Raw genomic sequence first — 12,319 nt, 5'->3', positions numbered from 1 at the left:
CTCTATCTGTCTAATAATAATAAAAAAAAGGACAGGTTTTTGTCTAATAGCTTTTTGGAACTGTCGAATATAGAAACCTAAGCCCAAGGCATAGATAGTCTTTAGTGTAAAATAATGTTTTTCATGTAGATTTAAAATAGAAACACTATTCCTAAGTACTAACAGAACATTTAACATTTTGATGCAATAAAAATGATTTTTATCACACACCTACTCATATGAAACACTCTGCCTTTTGTAACCCTAACATTTTACAGCTCCTGGAGGAGTTGTAAGTTTACCTGTAACACATTTATATTCAGCTAACACTAAAATACAGCCTCAGGTTTGAATCATATTTGCGACTCTTTCTGCTTCTGATTCAGGGAGATTTATACATAGTGTATATAACAGAAATTTAAGAAACTGGATCAGAATTTGTGTAAGATGGGAACAAGTTCCTTCTGCATATCTATCCTATTAAATGCAAAAACTGATTTAAAGTCGACAGGAAAATCTAAAGAAAACCAGCATCAAACTAACATCTGGTAGGAAGAGAGCATTACAAAGGGTTAATACAAATACATAGATTTAAGGAAATAATATGTTCTTATATTGGGATTTTCTTCATGTAGTTAGGGGATGTAAAGGCAAAAATGTACATTGTGTATTGTAAAACAGATATACATGCCAAAAGTTTGTAGAAAATTTGCTGTAATTCAGTTTGCCAAATTTGGATGGACCAGGAAGGCTCTCTTCCTAGGAAAGATTGCCTTCTACTAGAATGGCACAATCTCCACCTTTTCACATTTTCCTTTCAAGTCCTTAAAGTTAACCAATAAGGGTATCACTGTCACACACTCACATTTTTGTTAGGAATAGGTCACGATCCTCTAGACCTGATCTCTGGACTTTTCATCTTTTTAAGGCAGTGTCCAATGCTGCTTGGATGAATCTTTCTGTAAGTGAATGAAGCAGTTTCGTCTTGTTTGGAGTGATGCAGAAATTCCGAGAGACTGCCAAATGTGTGAGCGGCTCGGCGGCTGTTTCCACTTACCCAGCGGCCTTGATTGCAAGAAGATATGCGCTTCAACAGAAGCTTGGCAGTGGAAGTTTTGGAACTGTCTATCTGGTTGCAGACAAGAAAGCCACCCAAGGAGAGGAACTGTAAGTACAAATGCTGCACACCAATCTCAAGTTGGCCGCCCTGTATGTGTCGTTGCTACTTAAGAACATGGAATTATGTCCACTGTGCTTTTGTGTTAAAGCAAGAATTTAGTGAACACAGAAACTCTCCTTGACTGATCTCTTCAGATAGAAGTTTCTAAAGGCATTTCAGTTGGTGAATAAAATATCCAGATGACTAATTACCAAAGTCAATATGGTATTTGTTTTCTTTGGCTTTTCTGTGGAGGAGATTAAAAAAAAAAAAACTGTAGTCAGAAAACCCTCAAATTAGATATTTAAACCAAACAGCGGCTGCTATTTAAAGTTAGCTCATATCGATGAGCCTTTTGTCATCTACTTTCCATCAACTTTGATCAGAATCTACAAACTTTTATAGTAGAGAAAAACTCTTGATACCATTAGACAGTATGTCTCTTATAGATTAATTTTTAGGTTCAAGTTCTTTGTATTTGGGGCTAGCGTCCTGGCCAGTGGGTTAAGCTGGTGCTCATGATGCCAGCATTCCCGTTTCACAGTGCCAGTTTGAGTCCTGGCAACTCTGCCTCTGATCTGTCTCCCTGCTAATGTGCCTGAGAAGGGGGCAGAAGATGGGCCCCTGCCACCCACATGGTAGATCCAGTTGTGTTCCTGGCTTCTGGCTTCAGCCTGGCCCAGCTCTGGTTATTGAGGCCACTTGGGGAGTAAATCGGTGGATAGGACATTTCTCTGTCTGTTGGTCTCTCCTTCTATGTCACTCTGCCTTTCAAATAAATACATACATATTGAAAAAAGGCTTTTTTTTTAATTTGTTGCAGGAGAAAGTTAGTTGGAACTGAAGTTAGTATTAGAATATTGTACAACAGAATCACAGGTGGACAACAGGAAAAAGGAAGAATGATTCAAGAAGGCCAAATTTCAATCCCATAATCTATTCTCTTATTCAGAAATTTTTATGCTACTTTTAAGTTCTCCCATCTTTTGACCATCGAGAAAATTTAAGTGTGGATTTAAAACTAGTGTGATCAAGCACTTTCTACTTTGTGGTCATAGGGACCAAAAAGGTAAATATTACTGATGCTGCTTTATTTTTAAAACCCATCTTTTTTAAAAATATATTTATTTGAAAGGCAAAGTTATACAGAAGTGGCGGGGGGGGAGAGATGTTTTCTATGTACTGTTTCACTCCCCAAGTGGCCACAACAGCTGGAGCTGGGCTGATCTAATCTGAAGCCAGGAGCCAGGGGCTTCTTCTGGGTCTCCCACGTGAGTGCAGGGGCCCAAGGACTTGGGCCATCTTCTACTGCTTTCCCAGGCCACAGCAGAGAGCTGGTTTGGGAGTGGAGCAGCCAGGACTTGAACTGGTGCCCATATGGGATGCTAGCACTGCAGGCAGTGGCTTTTACCCGCTCTGCTACAGCGCTGGCCCCTAAAACCTATCTTTTAAATGGCCTCTGGGTCAAGAATTTTTATAAGTTGCAGTGATCTAGAATTCATAGGTTATTAGAGAACCTTTATGGCAGCTTTAAAAATAAGGCCTAATCTCATCTAAGGGCTTGTTAATACTACCCTGAAGAACCGACATCCCAATTTTGATGTCTTCAAATAATGGGGAATGTGAAGAATTTTAAGAGAATTCAGAGAAGGGCTAAAAGCTTGATTAAAAGGCTGCAAAATAAGATATATGAAGCCTGAACTTGAAAGCTTCAGACTTGAGATGGTTGAGTAGAGAGAGAGAGAGAGGGAGTTTGTGAAGGATGAGGGTGTGGGGAGGAGAAAGTGAGGGAGGGAGGGAGGGAGGGAGGGAGGGAGGGAGGGGAAGGGGGTATGTTTGTGTTTGTGGAGTGGGAGGGAGAAGGAGCAGGGGGGATAATTAAGGGAAAGGGAGAAGCAAAGAGGGATGAAAGAGAGGGAGAGAAAGAAGGGACTGGGGTTGGTTAGTGGTTTGTTAGTGACCTTTCTTGTACATGAATTAATCTTAAAACACACGATAAGCTGAAGATAGCAGACAAAGCCTAGTTTTGTTGAATGCATCCAGTGTTGAGGATAATGGGCAAATCATCTAGCACCAGAGAGTCTAGTCTAGGATCTCTGGGAAAGGAGTCATGCATCAGAATCTCCAGAATGTATTTATTACATGTTGGCCACATTCAGCTTCAGGTGTATTTCATTTGGCTTGTATAATGTTTCCTTTGTAATTCAACTTAAATGCTAGTGGTTTTTTTTTTTTTTTTTTTTTTAATGGGCAGCTCTAAGAAAAATCAAGAAAAAAATCTGGAAAAAAATGAGAAGAGCTGGTGATATTTGCTAACATTTGTGCCTGCATAGCCATAATGAGCTGGAGCTGTGTTGCAGCTGCTGTCTTTAAACAAATACTGAATTCTCCAATTATCCACATTCCTGCCTCCCTTCATTTTCTCTTGCATCCAGCAACATCACACCTTTCCATTATCTGTAGACCTCTGTGGACATTTGCTCTGGAATTTCTTCAAATCAGGAAAAGTGTGATATGAGTGCCTATAAAATCTTAGATTGCTAGAAGGAAGGCAGTGCAACGTCATCCTTAAGTCCACAGCCTCGGAGGTAAACGAGTTGAGGGATAAAGCAAGCAGTGGCTTAACCTGCTGTGCCACAGTGCTGATGTCCTGTTTTTTTTTTTTTTTTAGAAGTTTTAAAAGTTATTTATTTTTGTCTGAAAGTCAGAGTGACAAATGGAAGGAGGGAGGGAGACAGATATCTTCCATCTTCTGTCTGCTGGTTCACTCCCCCAAAGCCACAGCTAAGGTTAGTACAGGTGGAAGTCAGGAGCAGCCAGAAATTCCATCCAGGTCTCTCACATGAGTGTCAGGGACCCAAGTAGTTGGTCTGTCATCTGCTGCCTTCCAGGTGTGCACTAGCAGAAAGCTGGATTGGAAGCAGAGGAGGGACTTGAAACCAGACACCCCAGTATGGGGTGTAGGTGCCACGCCATTTGCAACGACCCACCTTGCTATGCTGTGATGCCTGCCCTAAGCCAGGTCTCTCTTAACTCTGAGGTTTAGGTGATGCACGTTCCTAATTTGAGCTTCAGTTTTTTTATCTGTAAAACGAGTATAGTGCTTTATAGGATTGTAATAATGATTAATTATTTATGTGTTCCAGATAAAACATTGTATTATACATAATCAGCAATAAATAATACCCCCCGTTCACCTTAACTATATGCACCCCAAGTTAAAGGAATAATTAAAGGAAGCCTAATAAAACTTAGCAGCTAATCACCCCCAGTTGACTGTGAGTGGATCCCTCTGCTAAACGGTTTTCTTTGCATCTACTTTTAAGACAGAAAAGTCTCCCAAAGAAAGTTATCTGTTGCTAAGCATGGGATGTTAAAAACTTCTGGGTCTTGAGAGACCTAGTTGGAACTGAATGAAGCTCCTGGTTCCTGGTTTAGGCCTGGCCCAGTGCTGGCTGTTGTAGCCATCCAGAGAGTGAACTAGTGGATGGAAGACCTCTATCTCTGTGTGTCTTTCCTTCTCTCTCTGTTAACTCTGACTTTCAAAATGATTAAATAAGTCTTAACAACAACAAAAAAACTTCTGGATATTTCTTGAGATTGTAACAATTCTGCTGTCATCTTTTCTCTTATATCTCTATGGCTGTCTGAAAGAAATTGATATTTAGAATGTGAACTTCTTTGTTGTATGGGAAATCAACTCATTTAATGCATGGATAGTGATGGAAAACTGAACTTACTCTTTTAAAGATTCCTCTTTCCCCAGAGTGCTGACAGTTGAATCTTCGGTTTGTGAGTGAAGCACATTAGTAATGCCACCCATTTCTAAGCACTTTGGTTAGGTAAGGTTTTTTTTTTTTTTTCTTTTTTTTTTTTTCTTTTTTTGACAGGCAGAGTTAGAGAGAGAGAGACCGAGACCGAGAGAAAGGTCTTCTTTCCGTTGGTTCACCCCCCAAGTGGCCGCTACGGCTGGCGTGCTGTGCCGATCCAAAGCCAGGAATATTTCCCCCTGGTCTCCCATGCGGATGCAGGGTCCAAGCACTTGGGCCATCCTCCACTGCCTTCCCGGGCCACAGCAGAGAGCTGGACTGGCAGAGGAGCAACCAGGACAGAATCTGGCGCCCCGACCGGGACTATAACCCAGGGTGCCAGTGCTGCAGGCAGAGGATTAGCCTAGTGAGCCACGGCACAGCCTAGGTAAGGTTTTAAATTCTGCTTTACATACTAGACTACAGACACAGAGAATTGATTAATGTTAGAAGTAGTTAGGAGATAGGTCCGGCATGGTGATGTAGCAGGTGATGCCGCTTGTTTGAGTCCCGGCTGCTACACTTCTGATGCAGTGCCCGGGAAAGCAGTGGAAGATGGCTCAAATGCTTGGGTCCCTGAACTCATGTGGGAGACCTGGAAGAAACTCCTGACTTCAGCTTGTCCCAGTCCCAGCTGTTGTGGACATCTGGGGAGTGAACCAGTGGATGGAAGACCTCTCTCTCTCTCTGTCTCTCCTTCTCTCTGACTCTGCCTTTCAAATAAATAAAATAAATCTTTATATATAAAACAGAAGTAGGTAGAAGATGAATACTTTCTGAATCGATTTCTGTTACATTAGGGATGCACTCCCTTTACTAGATCAGTGTTGATCTGACTCCCTTACTATTTTGCAGACACACCCGTAAACTTCTGCCCTACTGAGGTGTGTCATACCTTTACATACAACACTGTCCCTTTATATATCAATGTGATATGTACGACTATGTGGTATGTGGGACACTTTTTACTAACTCCCATGAAATACAGATTTTTTTTTTTTTTTTTAATGACAGGTGGAGTGGACAGTGAGAGAGAGAGACAGAAAGGTCTTCCTTTTTTTTTTGCCGTTGGTTCACCCTCCAATGGCCGCCGCGGCTGGCGCGCTGCGGCCGGCACATCGCACTGATCCGAAGCCAGGAGCCAGGTGCTTCTCCTGGTCTCCCATGGGGTGCAGGGCCCAAAGACTTGGGCCATCCTCCACTGCACTCCCGGGCCACAGCAGAGAGCTGGCCTGGAAGAGGGGCAACCGGGACAGAATCCGGCACCCCAACCGGGACTAAAACCCGGTGTGCCAGTGCCAGAGGATTAGCCTAGTGAGCCGTGGCGCCGGCCAAATACAGATTTATATGAGATACATTTCTGTTTGTACAACACACACTTGACAAAACCCAACAGTTGTACACACATGCATTACAATTCATGATTATGCCACTTGGGGGCACTGCTCTACCATTGACATTTTGCGTATACTGTGATTACAATTACAATAGAACATTTCTTTAAAATTTTATGGACTTGCTGGATTAGCCATGGGATAAAAATAAAAGCTTCAGCCACACACCTGATTAATGCATATTTGGAGTTTTCTTTTTGATATAAATATTTGGCATTCCTTTTTTCAATCATCATAGTAGGATAAAGTTAAAACGAGTAGTGAATGAAATATTTTTTCCTTTTATTATATGCATCATGAAATTCAGAAAACAATATTTTCTTTCATAATTGCAGGTACTCTGATATAATGGATATAAATTTTTAAGTCATATTACTAAAAAGATTAGTCTAGTTCCAGTTCATAATTTCTATAATTTTGTTAAGCTTTTAAAGTATTTCTTTCTTCTTTCCTTTTTTTCCTTTTCTATTTTTTTTCTTTTTTCTTTTCTATTTCTTTTCATTAGCCAGGAAGTTACTTTGGTTGTTAGCATGGAGCTTGTAATTTAAAAGAGATTCTAAGGAAGTAGGCTTGCTCTAAAATACATGATTAAACTTGTAATTAAACCTGGCTAAAGCTGTAATGTATTTCAACATTCATGTTAAATTTCATCACACTTAGTATACAATGGTTTTATGTGGAGTTGATTTTCTGTTGTAGTCTTTTTCAGTATGTCAGTTATTAAGTATTTGATACAATTTAAATATTAAACCTTTGTTTTGGATTCAATACCAGGACGAGAGAGAGAATTAACATACATCAGATCACGAGCAAACAGTACAAGTAATATCTGTCTAGCAGATTGCTCTTAGAGGTGTTGGAGTAGCCACTCCAGCTCCCTTTCTTTCTTGCTAATTATGATCATTTAGTTTCTGTATGTTCCCCCATTCCTTTCCATGTATATATCCAAACATTTCTTCCCTTAACTGTGATCCTATGCCTTTGCCTTTGCCTAAATAAAATGATTGGTGTGGAAATGCCTTATCTTTCCAGAGGACATTTTTTCTCCAGTGTCACAGGTCTACAACATGAGATGAAGATCAAGAGTTAAACAGCAAGCATCTCCAAGTCCTTAAAGAAAAAGAGGGCTGGTGTTGTGGCATAGCAGTACAGGGGTAAGGGCTCTTCCTGCAGCGCTAACGTCCCATATGGGCACCAGTTCATGGCCCGGCTGCTCCACTTCCCATCCAGCTCCCTGATAATGGCCTGGAAAAAGCAGCAAAAGATGGCCCACGTGTTTGGGCCCCTGCCATCCATGTGGGAGACCTGGATGAAGCTCCTGGCTCCAGGTTTCAGTCTGGTCCAGCACTGGCAAGTGTGGCTATTTGGGGAGTGAACCAATAGATGGAAGATCTCTCTGTCTCTGTCTCCTCCCCCACTCCAACTCTGACTTTCAGCATAAATAAAATTAAATCTTTATTTTTATTTTTATTTTTTTTTAAGAAATGTCCTTGGCTGGCGCCGCGGCTCAATAGGCTAATCCTCCACCTAGCGGCGCCGGCACACCGGGTTCTAGTCCCGGTCGGAGCGCCGGATTCTGTCCCGGTTGCCCCTCTTCCAGGCCAGCTCTCTGCTGTGGCCCAGGAGTGCAGTGGAAGATGGCCCAAGTGCTTGGGCCCTGCACCCCATGGGAGACCAGGATAAGCACCTGGCTCCTGGCTTCTGATCGGCACGGTGCGTCGGCTGCAGCGCGCCTGCCGTGGCGGCCGTTGGAGGGTGAACCAACGGCAAAAGGAAGACCTTTATCTCTATCTCTCTCTCTCACTATCCACTCTGCCTGTCAAAAAAAAAAAAAAAAAAAAAAAAGAAGAAGAAGAAGAAGAAGAAGAAGAAGAAGAAGAAATGTCCTCAAGCCCATGCTTTGAGACCCAGGCCTTCCTCCTTGGAAAGTTCTTAGGTTTGTGTTAGAACAATTTTTAAAAGCCATAACAAGCCAATTTACTACCCAGCCATGGAAATAAAATGTGGATAAGGGACCAAGAATTGCTGCTAGAATTAGCGACAACAATAATAGAGGGAAATGGCCTTATACCTTAAGGGCAAGGGAGGTGGAAAGTCATAAAAATGAGTTTAAAATATCAAAAAGCCCAAGTTTGGAGGACAGCGTCTATTATTAGACAGCTGAGTGGCTTTTCATACTCAGACTCTCGACTGAGGCCATCTCAGACTTAAAATCAACTTCTGAAGTGCTGTGTTTAGATAAAAGCACCAAGTTACGTGGGGTCAGAAGGCCAGGCTCTTGGAAGGACATGTTGAGTCACCAACGGGGACCCAGGCCTCCACTTCACATCTTAGTATGTCCAGAGTGGTCAGTGTTGAGGGGTTTACATGAAATAGATGTAGACAAGGTAGATCTCTAAACCATGAAGCTGACTTTTCATTTGGGGTCTAGAATGTACAGCATCTCATTTCATGCACCCCGTCACCACTTTGTGGTAGGTATTCTGGGGAAGCTGAATGTCTGATCAGAAATGAAAATACAACCAAAACAAAACAGGTGTAATAATTGGGCAATTATTCACCTGAGCTAAATGGCTTCTCTTCCTGTGATCATTCCAGGCGACTGTTTTTCTGGTAATTCTCAGACCAAATGTCTGCATCTGCCGAATGGTTCTGAATGCATCCTTAGGATGTCTCCACTTCTGACGTAGAAAGCAATGTGTGCATGCTTTACAATAAGTGCAAGGCTATATAAGAAGGAAGAAAATAACCTATAATCCTACCTCTGCTCTTTTCTGGATACATCGAAAAATATTTGTTCAGTTGTTAAAGAAACATACGGCAGTAGTTTGCCTCAGAGACAGGGGTTAGGGGAGAAAAAGACTTGTTTTTCACTTTTTATTTGAACCCTTCTTATTTTGTTTAGAATTTTGTGCACATGCAAGATTGGAAAATCCCTAAAGTAAACAACAAACAAAGAACCCTCACCTATTCATTGACCCAATACTGGTCATCATTTACTGATCATTTGTTTATTAAGGAGCTTGAGTCTGGTGCAGTGGTTCTTGCCCTTGGGTAAACATATTTGCACAATACAGATGCTCCAGTCATACCCTAATAGAGCCATACCCTAATAGAGTTTGGCCTGGGGTGTGGGCCAGGCCTCTGGATTTTTGAGAGCTTCCGGTTGATTTGATCGTGCAACTAGGCTTGAGAATATCTAGTCCCGTGGGAGGTAACACAAAGCACCAATTATGGCATCATAAAAATAAATGACTACAAGTTGCAATAGCTACTGTTGTGAAAGAAAAGTCCTGGTTGCTGTGAGGTACAGTTGAATCCTCCAAGCTGGCGCAATGAACAAGTGAGCCAAGGTGTCAGTGAGAAGCATTGTTTGAGCTGGCGTGGGGAGAGAGTGAGAAGCGGCTGGTGCTTTTCATACTTTGTTGGGCATCAGGATTGCCTGGAGGTCTTGTTAGAGCACAGGTTGCTGGGCTCCTCCCCTAAGTTTCTGATTCAGTCTGGTGGGAGGGGCCTGAGAATTTGCACCTCTTAACAGCTGTTGCTACCTGCCATCTGTGGGGAGCAACTGGGAGCAACTCGGACTATACTGTTACTGGAATTAAGACTTATTCTATGCATCTGCTTTCCCACAATATGGCGCTGAGAAGGGAAACAGCTTCTACACAGCTGCCTCCAGTTCAACCAATAAACTGTGGGACCTGCTCCTGATTGGAGGAGAGCAGTGTACTCGGCGGGTGGGTAGCAGAGTTGGGATTGGTGGAAGAGGACTATAAAGGAGGAGAGAGACAACATGCACCGGGAACATCTAAGGGGAACATCTATCTGAAGGAACACGTGTGCAGCCCCCGAGAGAGCCGGCCGGCCGGCAGTGTGCCGCTCCCCCACGGAAGTGGGGAATGTGGCAGGGGGAACCGCCCTTCCACGGAGGTGGAAGGGTCGGTAGCCAACCCGGGAAGAACCAGCAGCAAACCTGGGGAGGGCTGAGCAGACGAAAGAACAGCGCAGGGTCCTGTGTCGTTCCTCCATGAAGACGGGGAGCGACATAATGGTGCCGTGACTCGGATATGAAGCCTAGGCAGGGTTTAGTGTCGTTCCTCCACGAAGAGGGGGAGCGACATAATGGTGCCGTGACTTGGATAGGAAACCTAGGAGGGAAGAAACGGGAAGAAGTGGGAAAATATCGGAGAAAGAGACTAGCAAAGAGCCTAGGGAAAAGCCGGACAGGAAAGGTGCCGGAAGAAGCTATTGAAAGCCTAGGCATAGACTTGGGAAAGAAGTTAGGATTTAAAGTGAAAGCAAGGAGAAACTTAGACTCGGATGCGGACTATGGTGGGGAAGCTAGGAGATTGAAAGCGAAAGTGAAAGCTAGAACAAACAGACTTGGATACGGACTGTGGGGAGAAGCCAGGAGAAATGAGGGAGGAATGTTGTTGGAAGAAAAGTTAGGAAACATACCGGGTAGAGAAAAATGTTAGGGAAATTGAAGCCGCGGGGGCAGGCTGAGGCGGAAACATAAGCCAGCTTGGGATTCTTCAAGTCAGCCCGGGTAGCAAAAGGTGAGAAGCTAGACGCGTAAACCAGGTTGGAATCCGTCAGATTAGCCCGGGGAGCAAAGGACGGGAAGCCAAACCGTGGGGCGGAAACGTGAGCTGGGTTGAATTCGCCAGGTTGGCCCAGGGAACTTAGATTGAATACCGGTGGTGGCGGAAATGTAAGCTACGCTGTGTGATTCGCGGAAGCCGCCGCGTGCAGAGAAAGCACGGGGCGTGAATAGATAGGGAACATGGGGCTAGTGCAAGGCCGTGGTATGGGCGCAAAGGGTCATGGAGACCGCGGAGTGCGCGCGCGAAGCTGGGAAGCCGCGCAGATGAGAGAAGCGCGGGCTGAAGCGGCTCAGAGCCGGGAAGCCGCCGAGAAGCAGCCTCGGGGCGGGCGCCGGGAAGCTGCAGGGATAGGAGAAACAGAAGTTTTAGAAGTAAAATGAGAGAAATAGGAATGCTGGTAGATAGAAGTAAAATGGGAGAGATAGGAATGCCCGGAGATAGAGAAATAGAGAAAAATAAGGCCTCCCCTCAACATGGCAATGAGAGAGCTTGGATTCGGTCTGCCTGATTAGGGAGGTGGTGAGCACCTGCGGGCGGCTAGCAGCTTATGCGCTGCAGGTCACCGAAGACAGGCACGAATTAACATCAATAAGTCTCCCCACAATACCGCAATGAGAGAGCTTGGATTCGGTCTGCCTGATTAGGCGATAAGCACCAGCAGGCAGCTCGACCAGAGTATGAGCTGCAGGTCACCAAAGATAGGCACAAATCAACACCAATAAGTCTCCCCACAATACGGCAATGAGAAGGCTTGGATTTGGTTTGCCTGATAGGGCTTGTAAGCACCTGCAGGCAGTTCTAGCAGAGCAGAGCATGCGCTGCAGGGCACCGAACACAGGCACGCATCAGCGCCTAAAAACCTCCTCACAACATGGCGAAGAGAGGACCCGGATTCGGTTTGCCTGATTGATAGGGCTTGTAAGCACCTGTGGGCAACTCTAGCAAGCAGAGCAGAGTGTGTGCCGTGGGGCACCGAAGACAGGCACGTATCAACGCCAAAAAATAAAAAGAAAGGGGGATCTGTGGGGAGCAACCCGGACTAGACTAAGTTACTGGAATTAAGACTTATTCTATGCATCTGCTCCCCCACAATATGGCGCTGGGAGAGGAGAAAAACAGCTTCTACACAGCTGCCTCCAGTTCAACCAATAAACTGTAGGACTTGCTCCTGATTGGAGGAGAGCAGCGTACTCGGCGTTGTGGGTAGCAGAGTTGGGATTGGTGGAAGAGGACTATAAAGGAGGAGAGAGACAACATGCACCGGGAACATCTAAGGGGAACATCTATCTGAAGGAACACGTGTGCAGCCCCCGAGAGAGCCGGCCGGCCGGCAGTGTGCCGCTCCCCCACGGAAGTGGGGAATGTGGCAGG

At 44.3% G+C, this 12,319-nt stretch overlaps 1 protein-coding gene across 13 annotated transcripts in view; it reads left to right on the top strand.

The window, feature by feature from the left end:
• NEK11 (NIMA related kinase 11) overlaps positions 1-12,319 on the top strand; it is a 332,098-nt gene that overhangs the window by 2,204 nt on the left and 317,575 nt on the right. For 10 of the 13 annotated variants that reach the window (XR_016233306.1, XM_089332257.1, XM_051818466.3 and 7 more), the window contains exon 2: positions 908-1,146. Coding sequence is in view for 12 of the 13 variants with exons in the window: in XM_089332257.1 (XP_089188383.1) it covers positions 977-1,146 (170 nt within the window). In the remaining variant the exon portion in view is untranslated. The remainder of the gene's footprint in view (positions 1-907; positions 1,147-12,319) is intronic. The other 3 variants (XM_070072821.2, XM_017346724.4, XM_051818465.2) reach the window with 1 other exon arrangement.

Source organism: Oryctolagus cuniculus, chromosome 4 (assembly GCF_051225735.1).
Source record: "Oryctolagus cuniculus isolate XC-2025 breed Fujian yellow rabbit chromosome 4, ASM5122573v1, whole genome shotgun sequence".
Lineage (NCBI taxonomy): Eukaryota > Metazoa > Chordata > Mammalia > Lagomorpha > Leporidae > Oryctolagus > Oryctolagus cuniculus.
This window is presented reverse-complemented; position numbering and strand designations above follow the sequence as displayed.